The following is a 17,500-nucleotide window of genomic DNA, read 5'->3' as shown; positions in this document are numbered from 1 at the left end:
GAAAGATTCCTTCCAAATATTTAGTCTTTTATTTCATTTTTGTATTTTTGTTTTTTTTTTCTTTTTTGTAATCTGTGCTTTATAACTTAAAGGTTCTTAACCTCAACATAAATGTTTCTCAAATGCCAGCCAGCTAGCAAGTTTGAATTATTAACAATAAACAGCTTTTTTTTTTTCGTTTTTGTTTTTTACCCCCTTTTTTGTAACACCGTTTCAAGATTTCAAATTGGTCGAGATTTTGACAAAAAAAAAGACAATAAAATATCAATTGTTTAAAAAAAAAAGATGTCTATTGATTAAATTAGTTTGATGAGTCGGTGAGTTGGTTGGTTGGTCAGGCATTGCGGTACGGTATATATTTTTCAAAGGATTTTTAGCCATTATTAAATATATTAAAACAATCCAACAAACTTTGTTCTGTATTGTAAAATATTGTTGCCCATTATTTGAAAGATTTGTGAAATAGTAACTGTCTTTACACAAAAATTTTCCCAGTCTTTCTGGAACTATGTTTATTAATTTATCTTTGAAAGGACAACATCTGTTGTCCAATAACAATAAATGGTATGGGAGAGGAAAAAATATTTTCAATAAAATTTTGAAAAAAAAAAAAACAAAACAAAAAATATTGTGCTTGTAAAAGATTGGGTTTTTTTGTATTTATAATTTTTTTGAACTTTCAATAAATCTTTTTCTTAAATTCCAAATTTAAAAAAAAAAAAATTGTTTTTTTTTCATTGTTTCTTAAAATCATTTATAATATTTTCACTCCCACTTTTGTCTTTTACTCTCATCACTCGCTCTTTCTATTTTAGTTCATTATCATTTATATTCACATCTTTGCTTCGTTTTCTTCATTATTTTCCATATTCTTTAGCAGATGCTCTCAGCCATAATGTTCACATTCACACACGTTTACGTGATGTATCGGAAGAAATCAAAACGCACATACACACACATATACACAAGAGATAAAGAATTGATCAGCGAAAAAAAAAAAAAAGGAGATGAAATTTTTGTGAAGATATTTTAGGGAAGGAAAGGAGACCAAAATATTTTGATTTCCATAGGTGGAAATTAGTTTTAGTGGAAAACAACCACAATAAGAGAAAATGTAATTTCATTTTTCATAATGACAAAAATAACTTGTTTTTTTTCTGGGTTGTCTTTTCATGTAAAGACCTTATTTTTTTTAAAAATTCTGATGATACTTCCAGCTTTTTAGTTTATTATTTTTTTTTTATTTTCTGTACATTTTCTTTTTTCTTTTTGTTCAGAGTGTAGAAATTAATTTGTGAGAGTGTCTTAAAGAAGAAAAAAAAAAGGTTCTCAACTGATTTCGTTATTTGGCTGTTTGGAACATTCCATAACTTCCTGTCTGTTCTTTTTATTTTGCTAATGGTTTTCTTCCTCATGAACAAAACTGTGCATAAATTCACTATTTTTACTGGCAAACTTACACAACCCCAGTTAACAATCAATGTAGAAAAAGGCACATCGCCATAGCAAGACCTGTTATAATTGTCCACCAACTAGGCTTGAAGCTCATGCCTGCTATATATGCACATGGCATTTTTATATTCTTTAGAGGTGGGCACTTGCCATCCTCTGCTAATGTGCTGCTAGATGTGTCTTCATGTGCACAAGTTCCATTAATAATTCGGTAAGCACCAGAGTTGACGATGCTAGAAGTAAAAGAAAAAAAAAAGGACACAAAGTAATTTTGGGGTTTTTTAAATTAACACATATACAGCAGTATGTGTATGTGTATGTGATGTGCATACGTGTACATGTAATATGTGTATGTGTGCATGTGCATGCAAATGAGATGAATATATCAGTGGGTGTATATTAAAGAAAGGGATATATATTAAAGGAGGGAGTCTATATTAAAGAAGGGGGAGTATATTCTAGTGATGTATATTACAATGTGGTGTATATTAAAGAAAGGGGTGTATATTAAAGGAGAGGGTGTATATTTAAAGTGTGGGGTGTATTAAAGTGGGATATAGATCAAATTAGGGTATATATGTATAGTAAATGTAATGTATATTAAATGTAAAGTATAATAAAAGGTATTTATAGAGAAACTCAAGGGAAAAACTTACCTTTGTGCAATTCGGCAATTAAAATTGTAGAAAAGTGTTTCCCGGTAATGTTTCCAGTTCTCAATTACCAGTAAATACAGGTTTGTTTTTGGTAAGGCTTTGACATAATAAAATCCAGACATGCATGGTCCAGATACATTACCTGTTATCATACCACTGGAACCTGTCAGAGAGAATGTACGAACTCATTATTAGAAGAATGATAAATGGAATTGTGACAAGCACTTATGGAGGTCTCAGTCTGCTAGGGTTATTAGATAAAAACATAAGATGTGTAGGTAATAATCCTTTTTACTAAAGGTAAAAGGCCTGAAAATGTTTTTAGTGGATGCCTGGGTCTGAGGGAGGCCAATGTTGCCAGATGCTGCTATAGTAATCATATGTGTAGCTGCCCAGTGTCCAAAAATCGATTTTCTTATTTGTTTATTTATTTTCTGTGGTCATAAGTACAGATAGCTGTAAGATGCATAGGTCATAATTTGAAGAGAAGGTGTATATGTATGTACACACACACATCTGACAGGCTTCTGTGCAGTTTCCATCGACTATGTCTCAGTTTGGTGCCAACCAAAAGAATCAAACTTGGAACCATGTGCTTACAAGGGAAACTTCTTAACCACACAGCCAATAGAAACAAAATCAATTTAGTTTTCTTCTAAAGCATAGCTATTACTTACCGAGTGCATCGTCGATAGCTTTAAAACCTACGACATCTTGAATACAGCCAAATTCACTGTGGAACTGTGGGATAGGTCCTCGAGTTTTATAGTAATCATCTAATTCTTCTGGCTTTTTGGGTATTCCTTCAAGAGTTACCTAAGTAAATAAAAGCAAAATAACAAGTTAAAAGTTTGTTTGTTTTTATGTGTGTGATGGATTGGTGTCCCATCCAGGTAAGGGATACATACATCCTAGAAACCAGTCCTATGAGTCTATATGACTTAAGAAGGAACTTTACTCAGTGGAAGTGTGTGGTGTAGTGGTTAGGGTGTTGGACTCATGTTCATAAGATTGTGGTTTCGATTCCTGAACCAGGTGACATATTGTGTTCTTGAGCAAAGCACTTCATTTCATGTTGCTCCAGTCTATTCAACTGGCAAAAATGACTGATCCTGCGACAGACTGGTGTACCTTCCAGGTGGGGAATATATACCTCATGGAAACCGGGAAACCAGCGTTATGAGTCTATATGGCTTGGGAAGGAACTTTACTTTTTTTAGTTATGGACACAAAGATGAATGAAAATCATAAAGAAAATTTACCTTTGGCGCTTCTGGAGAAATTCGACACGACCCTTGGAAATCAATGTATTCTTTTCTTTTAAAGAAACTGTGTTTATAGATGAGGTCCTTCATTACCTCCCCTTCTTTTTTACCAAGGGTGACACGTTCATATTCACTTTCATCCAGGTTACTAGCCAAAATGAAATCTGGGTCCATTACTAGATATGCATTGGAATCAAAGAGGTAACATCTGGAAATAAACCAATATTATCAGTTTAGTAGAAAATATATATTAGCGACAGAGACAGTATTAATACTGAGAAGTAATGTTTATCCTGACAGTATAGTTTTCTTCCATGGTATCTACTGCAGTATAAATATAGAACTGTAAGATATATATATATATATATATATATATATAGTATTAATAAAATAGATGGGAAAAAAGATTTTATTTAGTACGACACATGTTTTGACCTGTTCTGGGTCTCTTCTGGTACATAAATAAATAAAAAAATAAAAAGTTTCACTAGAGATTCGGTTTTACATCTCGCTAAATGTCCGAGACAGACAGAATGGAATGAAGTGGTATTGGTGTATGTTGAGGAGGGATGAAGAGCATGATGCCCAAAACCAGGTAAGATGGCAAGATGGTGTGAGGGCGGTTGCTATGGCATTGAAGTAGATCTGGCCACCCCTGCTAATGGAGACAAAGCCCAGATTTAAAACACTGGATGATAGTGATCCTGATGAGACAGAGGGAGACTGTATGAAATCATAATAAGGCTTTTAAAGGCATCCACAGAGAAACAGTTTAACAAATACACAGATCAACACGTCTTACAATAAACAACACAGACATGGGAAAATAAGAAGGAAATTTTGAGATCCCACATCGTCACCACCACCACCACCATTACCACCACCACCACCACCACCACCACCACCACATTTCTCACAACAAAGACAATATAATTTGAAGTCTCCAACATTTACCTTGTTTGGCATCCAGGTTCGCCATCTGGACAAAGATATTTCTGACCACAAGACTTTCTTCGGTCACTTGCTTCCATTGTTTCCATACTTTTATTCTGGAAATCATCGTAGAGAATGTCCAAACCTGTTACTGCTTCAACACGTTCTGTTGCACAACGCCGATACTGAGAATTTGGTCCTGGTGCCATACTCACGTAGCAGACTCCTATGGAGTAAAAGAATCGATTTTGCAAATCAGTTAATGACTATATAAGTAATTCTTTACACATCAAGAGGTGGGGGAGGGAGAGGAAGATAAGGGGGATGATGGAGGAAGGGGATAAGGAAGAGGATGAGGAGGACAGGATGAGGAAGTTGTGAGGATGGGGATGAGGAGGTCAGGATGAGGAGGAGGGGATGAGGTGATGAGGAGGATGAGGTAACGAGGAGAGGATGAAGAGGGGGACGAGAAGGAGGGGACAAGGGGGGGATGAGGTAATGAGGAGAGGGGGATGAGGAGGAGGGGATGAGGGGGATGACGTAACGAGGAGAGGATGAAGAGGGGGACGAGGAGGAGGGGATGAAGATGAGATGAGGAGGATGGGGATGAGCACAATTGACACAAACACTGTTCCTCTCCTCACACATAAAAGGAAATACACTCAGATGCATAAACAGAGATAGAGAGAGAGGGGGTGAAAGGGAAAGAGAGGGAGGAGAGAGAGAGAGAATGAAAGAAAGATTAAGACGTCTGATGTCAAATAAGTCAGCATCAAATCAGGAACACCCAATAAATGGTCTCAAAATGTCTCACACCCTTGACCAAACTGTATCCACACATCCTCATCATTTAACGTCTATTGTCCATGCTGGCATGGGTTGGATGGTTTGACCAGAGCTGGCAAGCTGCAGAGCTGCACCAGGTTCCAGTCTGGTTTGGCATGGCTGGATGCCTTTCCTGATGCCAACCAAACACCACATAGACATACATATACTTACTCTTTCATTGCAAATGCATTCCAATTGTAGAATGAAACTTACTACTAAGACAGTCTTCATCAAAATTACATGTGCAACCTCCAGGTTTGGGGCCTTTCATTTTGGCACATTCTTCTGTTGTTCTTGGAGTCATTCCTTCAAAGACAGCTTGGGAAATTGTGACAATTTTTCCGACTCCTGCAGCGTCCATATATGGTGTGGAAATTGATGTCTTGTGAGGTGCAGAACTGGTACGTTTGTACCAGGGACGTCTGGAAAGAGGGAAGGAAGCGATCATATTGCATTGATAACACTTTTATAATGATGATGAAGATGACAATGATGGTGATGCTGATGATGATAGTGATGATGATTGTGATGTTGATGGTGATGGTGGTAGTGTTAATAATAGTGGTGATGATGATGATGATAATGACAATAATAAATTTGAACAATAAATACAAGACCTAAGTTAAAAAAGATTCCCAACAGGAGTGGCTGTGTGGTAAGTAGCTTGCGTACTAACCACATGGTTCTGGGTTCAGTCCCACTGCGTGGCACCTTGGGCAAGTGTCTTCTACTATATCCTCGGGCCGACCAAAGCCTTATGAGTGGATTTGGTAGATGGAAACTGAAAGAAGCCCGTCGTGTCTATGTATATGCATATATGTGTGTGTGTGTGTTTGTCCCCCAACATCGCTTGACAATTGATGCTGGTGTGTTTACGTCCCCGTAACTTAGTGGTTCGGCAGAAGAGACCGATAGAATAAGTACTAGGCTTCCAAAGAATAAGTCCTGGGGTCAATTTTCTTGACTAAAGGCGGTGCTCCTACATGGTCGCAGTCAAATGACTGAAACAAGTAAAAGAGTAAAAGAGAGAGAGGGTGTGTGTGTGTGTGTGTGAGATTAAAAAATCACCAAAACAATCCTACATAAACCAATGTATCTTCTATTGAAACACTTATTGAACTAAAATGTGGGTAAACCATCAAACATAATGCCCCCATATTTCACTTACTTGACAGGGTTATACATCCTGGTTGAACGATGACCTGGGTAAGTACGGAAAACCCCACTCCGTAGACCAATATTAGTCCATTTTACTTGACTTAAAGATTCAAATGCTCGGGTCTTCCAAATTTCTTCAATTGGTTCTGTAATCAGTACATCAGCTCTAAAATAAAGAAAGGTGAAAAATAGATAGTCAATAAAGATATATGTATATGTGTGCATAAGTGCTTGTGTTTGTGTATATATATATCTGTATATATATCTGTATATATAAAAGGCAGGTTTTGTGTGTGTGTGTGTGTGTGTGTGTGTATGTGAATGTAATTTATGCACGTCCACAAATTAGCATGCATGTCGCTCCATTGGTTTACCGTTAAGTTAAAAGTTTTTAGGATGTTAGCTTTGAAAGTTGCATTCCCTCGCAATCGGTAAAAATGTGCTTATAGTAGTTTTGACTTCTGGAGTCCCTCTTAGCGTGAGGCATTATTGTATAGTAATGCCCTTATATAAATTACATATATATATATATATATATATATCAGAAAGTAAGGAAATGGATATATATATATATATACAATCATCATCATCATTAACATGGGTCACACGGTTTAACAGGAGCTTGGAAGACGGAGGGTTGCACCAGGCTCTAACCATCAGTTTTGCCATGGTTTCTATGGCTGGATGCCCTTCCTAATGTTGACCACTTTACAAAGTGTACTGGGTACTTTCTATGTGGCACCAACACTCATGTTTTTTTTACATGACACCATTTCCAGTGCTTTCTCTGTGACACCAGCACCAGTGCTTTTTATGTGGAACCAGCACTAACAGTGGCACCAGAGACAAAATGTTACTTACCGTACACCTTTTTCGAATTTCTGTTTCATAGATTCACAGCCAAGGTCAGCATCATAGCTGTTTATCCATTTATGTGCATCGATTGTTTTCTGAGTCAAATTGTCATCATAAATATACTGCGTTGGATCACAATGTGCCATCGGAGGTAAGAAAATAGTGGAAAACTTGTATGAGATTCGAAGTCCAGGATATCTCGGAGCATTTTCAGTGACATTTAAATGTTCCCACACACCAGGCAATTGTTTGCGAGATAGTTCACTGCGATATTCGATGAGCAAATTGTAATAGCTTTTACCGTATTTGGAGCGGTCACTTGGTTCCTGCGATCTTCTAAAAATCTATTAAATGGAGAAAGATAGACAGAAAACAAAAATGATAATCACTCCCAAAATATAAGGATTTGTTGTAGGAAGACTGAGAAGTGATTATAAGCTAAAGAATTTTCTAACAGAAGAAACAGAAATGAAAAAAAAAAAAGAAGACAAGATTACAAGTCTATTTTTATTATTCTTATGAGCAACATCTTTTGCAATGCTTTAAGGGCATATAGTTCCTGATTGGAAGAAAAGAAATTTGACTTTGTGATAACAAAACCAAGAGAAGGAAAAACTAGTAACAGTAAGTGTGTGTGTGTGTGTGTGTATGCATTTGTATATATCATAATTATCATCATCGTTTAACGTCCACTTTCCATGCTAGCATGGGTCAGATAATTTGACTGAGGACTGGCAAACCAGATGGCTGCACCAGGCTCCAATCTGATCTGGCAGAGTTTCTACAGCTGGATGCCCTTCCTAACGCCAACCACTCCGAGAGTGTAGTGGGTGCTTTTACATGCCACTGGCACGAGAGGCACTATCCTGTTACCTGTTATAGGTGGGAACCAACCAAGAAGTACTACATCCGGTGAGAGATAAATATCATTTAATAAATACAGGATTTAAATTTGACCTTCTACTAGTTACATGATGTGAAAACAAAATGGTCTGACAAGCTTGTATATTGTGCTGTGTGTTTCCAAGTAATCTTTCAAACTCAAATATACAGTGTGGCTGTTTTTTTTTTTCTTCTTTGCAATAAATGAGAAAGGACGCTGGTCTTAGAGAAAATACCCCCCCCCCAAAAAAAAATGAGAAAAAAAAAGAAAATTAAGAGTTGCGTCCCTTTGGCCCATTTAAATCAGAATTAATATGGTTGATGTAAATCAATTCAATGGGGAGATCAAAGTTTATGAGACTGTATGCTTAATCTGAAGAGAGTGGTGTTTCTCAGTTCAATAAAGGAAATTTGTCTAAATGTTTGCATGTGATAAAAATTTCAGATTTGGAAGTTAATAGGTCAGTAGAGTTCTTTGATTTAAAAAGGATATGAGATCTTTTAACTAAACAAAGCTGGCTTAGATCATTCCACAATGCTCTACTTGATGGAGTGTGGTGAGTAGATGGCCTTCAGATCCCATATATAAAAAGAGAATGACATGTTTCATAATGTATTCCTAGATATACTACCTGAAAATAAGACAGGATAGTATGTCACTGTTGGAATTCTTTTGATCATAAGTCTATCAAGCAGAGCTGACCTGAGACAAAAACAATAGCCACAGCAAAAAAAACAGGAGACGTAGGAGAAAATCATCATCTTCTTGTAGACTTATCTATGGAATCCATACTTACCATGTCTGTATCGGCTAAGATATATGCAAAGGAGTATTCTGATTCATTCAAAGCTCCATAGTAGTACGTCTGTAGAGGAAGAGAGAACACACAGAATAACATTTTATGCTTATACCTTTGTCTCATTCACTTTATTAAATATTATTATTATTATTATTATTATTATTATTGTTATTGTTATTGAGTGAGAGAGCAGTGCATGCCATCAAAGTGACACTGGGGTAAAATATACAAAGCCCTGCATACCCATCATGACTACCTGTCTGATAAGGGTCATTGTTTTTTTCAACATCTGTGATATTGTGCATCAAGAATTTGTCTCCCCAATGCCAGAGTGTCAATCGAGAATTCTACTGTGATGTCTTGAAGCATTTGAGGGAGGACATTTGGTGAAAGTGACTGGATCTGTGGAGCATGAAGAATTGGATTCTTCATGACAACAATGCACCCTGTCACTGAGCTTCCTTCACTCGTGAGTTTCTTGCCCAAGACAACATGGTGTCGCTTCCGCACCTGCTCTATTTGCCAGATTTAGCACCTGTGGATTTCCATCTCTTCCCCAAAATGAAAATGCAGCCCAAAGGTTGCTGTTTTAACACTATTGTCGAAATCCAGAGCGAATCACAGAAGGTTCTCCTCTTGCTTAAGGAAAATAACCTTTTTCCAGGCTGGATTCCATAAGCGGCAGGAATGTTGAGACCAATGTATTCTTGCAAAAGGTGACTATCTCACAGGAGATGATGTAAATAAGCTTTTTTTCATTAAACATAACTAGCCTGGGAACTTTTTGGTACCACCTCATAGTAAATACACAAAGACACACATATAAAAACAACTTAGGAACCAATAAGATACCTAAACATCCACACACAGCCACACACACACACTGTAACATTCCACTTACTCTTGCATCACCATGTTTGGATTCATTAATCCTGATTTGTCCTGTTAATCCAGCTTTCATTTCTTGTTCAATGATTCCAAATTCTGGTGGGTTTCCATCTTTGTCTCTTTCAAGTTGTGAGATAGGGATGAAAATAGGATCGTCTACCAACTACCAAATAGAAAACAAGAAAACAACAGAAGAGTCAGATGCTAAGCAAATAGGAAACACAGAATGGAAGCTATGACATGCACACTTTTATTAGATTTGGCCATTCCTCCTAGGTGTGCTCTACCATGCAGCAACACTGTTATCAACCAGCAGAAGCAATATCAGATTGACACATATCCCATTAACTTGCAGTGCCGAGTTCAACCCTTCCAGTGTGGGTGTGCGTGTGTGTGTGTATGTGTGTGTGCGTGTGCGTGCGTGCGTCTGTTCAGTTAATATATAAATACCTAAACATTTGTATGTGGATATTCATTGTCTGAATATTTTCAGGCTTTGTATTCTCTCTATTTACATGTATATATGTGTGTATATATATATACATACATATAATAATAATAATATTAGGGATAAAAATCCAAATTTACAGGTAAAAACTCAATTAAATTCAATTTATCAAAAATTAAAATTAAGTTAAGTTTCACAGTATATAATATATAAATACATAATTTAGAGAAAAGAACCAAAGTTCATGAACTCATCCATGAAAATCCACAGTCACATATAGAAAAAAATTAATAAGTAAATGCACAAAAAATAAGTATAATATAATACAAAGTAAAAATCATAAGATAAAGATAATAATAATAATAATAATAATATTAATAATAATAATGATAATAATAGAAAACCACACCAAATCGGACTGGAGCCTGGTGCAGACTTCCAGTGTGCCAGCCCAGTCAACGGACAACAGACGTTAAATTATGATGATGATGATGATGATGATGATGATGATGATGATGATGATGATGATGATGATGATGATGATGATACACACACACACATTTATATCTTTTCTATAAAAGGTTATCTTTCTCCTGTGGAATTCCTAAGAAATTATGAGATAGTTACAAATATTGATGAAACAAGAAAATAAACTAAAATATTTAAATACCAGTTAGGTATTAAAAACAATTGATATTATCTATTAAACCCTAAAAGACCAGTGCTAAAACCACAGTCTTTGTAAAATAACAGCAACAACAACCAGAATATGACTTACATTTGTGCTTGGTTTTAATTTTGGATGGAAAATGGTTTCTCCTTGTTTATTGATGAGGAATGACTGAACTGTACCCCATTGGTTTTTAGTCAGGAAGTTTTCAATTTCATCTAAAGTAGCATCAACACCAATTACACCAATTGTCCTGTAAAAAAATACAAAAACCCCCAAACAAGTTTAGTAGATTAACAGAATTGGTAGAGCGTCAGACAAAATACATCTATTTTTTCTTTTATTCTTTTATTTGTTTCAGTCATCTGACTGCGGCCAGGCTGGAGCACCGCCTTTAGTCGAACAAATCGACCCCATACTTATTCTTTGTAAGCCTAGTACTTATTCTGTCAGTCTCTTTTGCCGAACCGCTAAGTTACTTGGACGTGAACACACCAACATCGGTTGTCAAGCGGTGGTGGTGGGGACAAACACACACAAACATACACACACACACACACATATATTTATATATGACGGGCTTCTTTCAGTTTCCGTCTACCAAATCCATTCACAAGGGTTTGGTCGGCCCGAGGCTATAGTTGAAGACACTTGCCCAAAGGTGCCACACAGTGGGACTGAACCTGGAACCATGTGGTTGGTAAGCAAGCTACTTACCACACAGCCACCCTTGTGCCTTTACAATATTTAGTTACAACTCTCCAGCCTTGCCTTTCATCCTTCAGTGAAAGGGTCAATAAAATAAAGAACCAGTCAAGCACTGTGGTTGATTGCATTGGCTATTTTCCCCATCTGCAAATTTGGTGTCCCTGTGTCTATGTTGGAAACCATTATTACTAAAGGCAGGAAATCAGGGCAGTGATTATATACTGCAAGACATTTTGTCTCAGCAGTCTAAGAACATATATAGGTGCAGGTGTTGTTGTGTGGTAAGAACACAACAACACCTGCTGCCGCCACCACTACCACCGCCGCCACCACCACCATCATCATCATCATCATCATCATTTTCCATGCTGGCATGGGTTGGACAGTTTGACAGGTTCCGGCTAGCTTGCAAAGCCAAGTTGAGTGCCAATGCCAACGTTGGCATGGTTTCTATGGATTGCTGCCCTTCCTAGCACCAGCCATTTTACAGAGTGCATTGGGTACTTTTTTGTGTCACCTGCACTAGTGAAGTTACCATGGGTCTTCACAAATTCACCCAATTCACTCACAGGTCACTTTGGTGTTACAATAGAAAATACTTGCCCAAGGTGCTGTACAATGGGATTGAACTGAAAACCACATGGTTGCAAAGCGAACCCAAAACCACACAGCTATGCCTGCACCTATATCTGATATATACAAAATAAAACAGAACTTACTTGCCAGTGATATTGCTTATCACAGGTATTGCATGTGTCACCATGAGACCCAATCCAAGGGCATCAAGATATGGCGATGTCCAAAGTGCCAAGTTATTTTTAGCATTTGATGAGAGGAATTCGAAGTAATTTGACATTTGTGAGATCAGATTTTCTCCAGTTTCTAGCTTTTTCAAGCTTCCATGATGGGCACAGGCAAGCTTTCCTGGGAAAATTTCAGCATCTTCCTTTATAAGATAGCTAAAGATCCGAGCCTGAAAATTAAAAAAAAAAATAAATAAATAAAATAAATACATAGGTTTATACTACTACTACCACCATCATCATCATCAACAACAACAATGCCCATTTTTCCCTTGCATGGGTTGGAGAGATTTTCTACAGTCAGATGCTCTTCCTGTTGCCAACTCTCATTTATTTTTAAGCAAAATATTTCTTCATAACTAGATGTTAGGAAGGGCATCCGGCTGTAGAAAACATGCCACAACAGACAGTTGGAGACAGGATAGCTCCCTGCTAGCCAACTCCATGTCAAACTGTTCGACCCACACTAGCATGGAGAGTGGACATTAAAATGATGATAATGATGATGATGATGATAAAGAAAGAGCATCTGGTCATAGAAACCATGCCAGAACAGACAATGGAGCCTGGGGCAACCCCTAGCCTTATCAGTTCTGGTTAACCCATCCAACCCATGCCAGCATGGAGAGTGGGTGTTAAATGATGATGATGAACAAGACATGTTTTCATAGAAGACTAGAAATGAATGACACTGCTTGTGTGACAGTGACCTCATCTACACCCATCACACACACGTGTGTGTATGCGTGTGTGTAAAAGAGGTCTGACAAAAAATTCAGGACTGTTGCTATGGTAACAGAGCTAAAGCACAGAGAGTGAAGCTGCTTGGCACAGCTTGACTTTGAACTTCTTACCACACAGCTAGGCTGTACGCATATGTGATTATACATATAATTATTTATTCTTACCTGAGGTGCTAGATTCAAATTTTTTTCATTGGAGACATGCCAAACTTTAGTCCAGTTATATCTACAGATTGGACCTGGTACATAACCACTGCGAGTATAATATCCTGCAAAACGAAATTTAAACATGTTTAATCACACTAATTACAACATTTTAACAAATCACTCAGAACAGATTATTACAAGAATATGAAAATATTTTTGAAATATCTCCTTTTCCTTAAACTATAATAATAATTATTATTGTTGTTGTTTAGGTAGTGTGAGCTGGCAGAACCGTTAGCATGCTGGACAAAATGCTTGGTGGTATTTCACTTGTCTTTACATTCTGAGTTCAAATTCTGCCAAGGTCCACTTTGCCTTTCATCCTTTTGGGGTTGATGAAATAAGTACCAGTTGAAATAAGTACCATTGACTATCCCCTCCACCAAATCTCAGGCCTTGTGCCTATAGTAGAAAGGATTATTATTATTGTTGTTGTTTTCTTCTCAGTTCTAAAATGTAAAAACTGATCAAGCCCCAAAAATGTATTTGGAATAGTAGTTTGGTGAACATATGACAATATGTAGTAAGGACAGGCTTAAGAATAAGACAACAGAATTGATATGCAAAGATGACTACTTAATTGAAAAGCTCCCAACTTGGGTCAGTATAAAAGCCTGAACATTAAAATGATAGTTATGATGATGATGATAATGTTTGCAATTCTAAAAACCACATCATTATCATTATTTAATGTCCACTTTTTCACACATGATTGGGTCAGACTGAATTTGCTGAAGCAGATTTTTACAGTCAGATGCCCTTCCTGTCACCAATCCCCAACTGTTTCCAAGTATGGTAATATTACTCATGGCCAGATATACTTTCCATAGAAGACTGGATATGAACAAACTCGCTTGTATGATGGTAATACTCATTTACAACCATCACATGATGTCATTACAAGAGTATACACAAACACACACAAGTATGCATGCTTATTTTTAATCTCAGCCATAATTTTAAATTTCAGTTTTAATTTTAGGCTTACTTAGTCCATAGATTAGTGGTTAGGATGTGGGACTCGTGGTCATGAAATTGTGGTTTCAATTCTTGGATGGAGTGCTGTATTATGTTCTTGAGCAAAACACATCATTTCATGTTACTCCGGTCCGCTCAGCTAGCAGAAATGAGTAGGTGTAGGAGTGGCTGTGTGGTAAGTAGCTTGCTTACGAACCACATTGTTCCGGATTCAGTCCCACAGCGTGGCACCTTGGGCAAGTGTCTTCTACTATAGCCTCAGGCCAACCAAAGCCTTGTGAGTGGATTTGGTAGACGGAAACTGAAGGAAACCCATCGTATATATATGTGTATATATATATATATATATATATATATATATAATATATATATATATATATATATATAATATATATATATATATATATATATATAATATATCATCATCATCATCATCATCGTTTAACGTCCGCCTTCCATGCTAGCATGGGTTGGACGATTTGACTGAGGACTGGTGAAACCGGATGGCAACACCAGGCTCCAGTCTGATTTGGCAGAGTTTCTACAGCTGGATGCCCTTCCTAACGCCAACCACTCAGAGAGTGTAGTGGGTGCTTTTACGTGTCACCCGCACGAAAACGGCCACGCTCGAAATGGTGTCTTTTATGTGCCACCCGCACAAGCCAGTCCAGGGGCACTGGCAACGATCTCGCTCGAAAATCCTACAGGAGCCAGTCAGGCGGTACTGGCAACGGCCACGCTCAAAATGGTGCATCTCATGTGCCACCCGCACAAGAACCAGTCCAGGGGCACTGGCAACGATCTTACTTGGCTTGCCGGGTCTTCTCACGCACAGCCCATTTCCAAAGGTCTCGGTCCGTAGTCATCGCCTCGGTGAGGCCCAATGTACGAAGGTCTTGCCTCACCACCTCAGCCCAGGTCTTCCTGGGCCTACCTCTTCCACGGGTTCCCTCAACTGTTAGGGTGTGGCACTTTTTCACGCAGCTATCCTCCTCCATTCTCACCACATGTCCATACCAGCGCAATCGTCTCTCTTGCACGCCACAACTGATGCTTCTAATGTTCAGCTTTTCTCTCAAGATACTTACACTCTGACGGGTATTCACATTGACATTACACATCCAACGGAGCATACTGGCTTCATTCCTTGCGAGCTTACGTATGTCCTCAGCAGTTACAGCCCATGTTTCACTGCCATGTAGCATGGTTGTTCGTACGCATGCGTCATACAGTCTGCCTTTTACTCTGAGTGAGAGTCCCTTTGTCGCCAGCAGGGGTAAGAGCTCTCTAAACTTTGCCCAGGCTATTCTTATTCTAGCAGCTACACTTTCAGCGCACCCACCCCCACTACTAACTTGGTCGCCCAGATAGCGGAAGCTATCGACTACCTCTAGTTTTTCACCCTGGAATGAGATAGAAGTTGTTTCCTGTTTGTTTGCAGTCTTTATTGCACCTGAACATCTGCCACAAACAAAAACTAACTTGCTAGTTAACCTGCCTTTGATGTTGCTGCACCTCTTATGTGTCCATATATATATATATATATATATATATATATATATATGTATGTATGTATTTATGTATGTGTGTGTATGTGTTAGTGTGTCTATGTTTGTCCCCCCAACATCGCTTGACAACCGATGCTGGTGTGTTTACATCCCTGTATCTTAGCGGTTCAGCAAAAGACCAATAGAATAAGTACTAGGCTTACAGAGAATAAGTCCTGGGGTTGATTTGCTCGACTAAAGGCGGTGCTCCAGCATGGCCACAGTCAAATGACTGAAACAAGTAAAAGAGTAAAAGAGTAATCCTGCAACTGACCAATGTCTTGCCCAGTTGGGGATATATATATATGCCATGGAGCCAGTTCCTGTTAAGCTGTCCAACCCATGTCAGTATGGAAAATGGATGTTAAATGATGTTGGTGATGATGATTAAAGACTGTAAAAGAATTTGAAAGGGAGTTTTTTAGCAATGACTCAATGTTATCAATGTCGTCTCACCTGGACCGCATCGAATTTGTTCTCCATCAGTATCTACACCATCTGTAGCGAATACTATTATAGATTGACAACCAGTCCGGGGATAACTATTTAATAAATCAAAACTCATCTGGAAACTTTTCCTGGAAAGAAACAGAGGTGAAGAAATGAGAGAAACTCTTGAATAAATAATCAAATGATTGGCAATTGTCAGTGATGTGTAGTGACAGAAATCATAGAACAAAAGTAAGTTCCATGTCAGACAAGCACTATGTCTTGCAAACAACTCCCACATGCAAGTGCTACCAGTCAAGAACTCCGCATACTGGAAGACAGCAAGTGTATGGGGTCATCAGGAGAGAATGCGCACCGTTTCGGGGCCTAGAATATAACAAATAATGAAAAGGATCACTATGAATATATTTAAATAAATGATGTCCAATCCATGCTAGCATGGAAAGCAGACATTAAATGATGATGATGATGATGATGATGTTATAACTGAAAACACATGTAATAGTGCTTACTCTAATTCACTGGTCCCGCCAGCTTTTAAACTATAAATTTTTTCAATTAAATCTTTTCGATGTGCGATGGTGGCTGGAACCATTCTGTTTTGCTGACAGCTGAGGACTTCTGTAGTGAAATGATGCCATCTGAAAAGAAAACCAAGAGAAACTGAATGTGATACTAATAGCATAATATTTAAAAAAAGGTTTTGCATGACTTAGTCTGAAGAGTGATGCATGTGACCCAATGATTAGAAACTCAGAATTGTCAGGTCATGGGTTCAATTCTTGGACCAGGTAGCACACTGTAACCTTGAGCAAGGCACTTTATTTTCACATTGCTCAGTGATTCTCTTCTTCATCTACCATGCTTACAAGGATCAGAAATCATGAATCTCTTTACCAAAATCTAAAGAACCAGGATTTTTCTGATCAAAGATACAGCAGCAGTTTTCCCATCATCTTCTGCTGGTTTATCTACAGTTTACTCTGCTAGTCTCCTGTTCTTTTAAGCTTACCCTTGAAGTACAAGATATATTAAATGCTTAGACAAGAGGTGTTCATGGTTTTGTAATCAGCCAATGAAAGATTCAGCATGACTTAAGCTGCCAATTAAAATAGAATTGGATGGTGACATGGAGTTATGAGAATCCATGCAAACAGCACGACTGGTTAATAATCAACGGCACTTGGGAGTTAATCCTGTGATGATCTGACATACTGTTCAAGGTGGTG

General features: G+C 37.8%; 1 protein-coding gene across 1 annotated transcript in view; it reads right to left on the bottom strand.

Moving 5' to 3' along the window:
• The window catches only part of LOC106878181 (voltage-dependent calcium channel subunit alpha-2/delta-3-like), a 145,276-nt gene that overhangs the window by 168 nt on the left and 127,608 nt on the right, over positions 1-17,500 (bottom strand). The window contains exons 7-21 of the mRNA XM_089337719.1: positions 16,784-16,912; positions 16,278-16,399; positions 13,255-13,358; positions 12,263-12,516; positions 10,944-11,088; positions 9,731-9,880; positions 8,827-8,895; positions 7,154-7,491; positions 6,303-6,458; positions 5,348-5,556; positions 4,328-4,532; positions 3,371-3,581; positions 2,786-2,924; positions 2,109-2,271; positions 1-1,685 (exon numbers count right to left, since the gene is read on the bottom strand). The exon at positions 1-1,685 is cut by the window's left edge and continues 168 nt beyond it. Coding sequence (XP_089193845.1) covers positions 1,478-1,685; positions 2,109-2,271; positions 2,786-2,924; positions 3,371-3,581; positions 4,328-4,532; positions 5,348-5,556; positions 6,303-6,458; positions 7,154-7,491; positions 8,827-8,895; positions 9,731-9,880; positions 10,944-11,088; positions 12,263-12,516; positions 13,255-13,358; positions 16,278-16,399; positions 16,784-16,912 — 2,602 coding nt within the window. The 3' untranslated portion in view covers positions 1-1,477. The remainder of the gene's footprint in view (positions 1,686-2,108; positions 2,272-2,785; positions 2,925-3,370; positions 3,582-4,327; positions 4,533-5,347; positions 5,557-6,302; positions 6,459-7,153; positions 7,492-8,826; positions 8,896-9,730; positions 9,881-10,943; positions 11,089-12,262; positions 12,517-13,254; positions 13,359-16,277; positions 16,400-16,783; positions 16,913-17,500) is intronic.

This window comes from Octopus bimaculoides, chromosome 19, assembly GCF_046866305.1.
Source record: "Octopus bimaculoides isolate indiv1 chromosome 19, ASM4686630v1, whole genome shotgun sequence".
NCBI lineage: Eukaryota > Metazoa > Mollusca > Cephalopoda > Octopoda > Octopodidae > Octopus > Octopus bimaculoides.
Note: the sequence above shows the minus strand (reverse complement) of the source record. Positions and strands in the feature narration are given on the sequence as shown.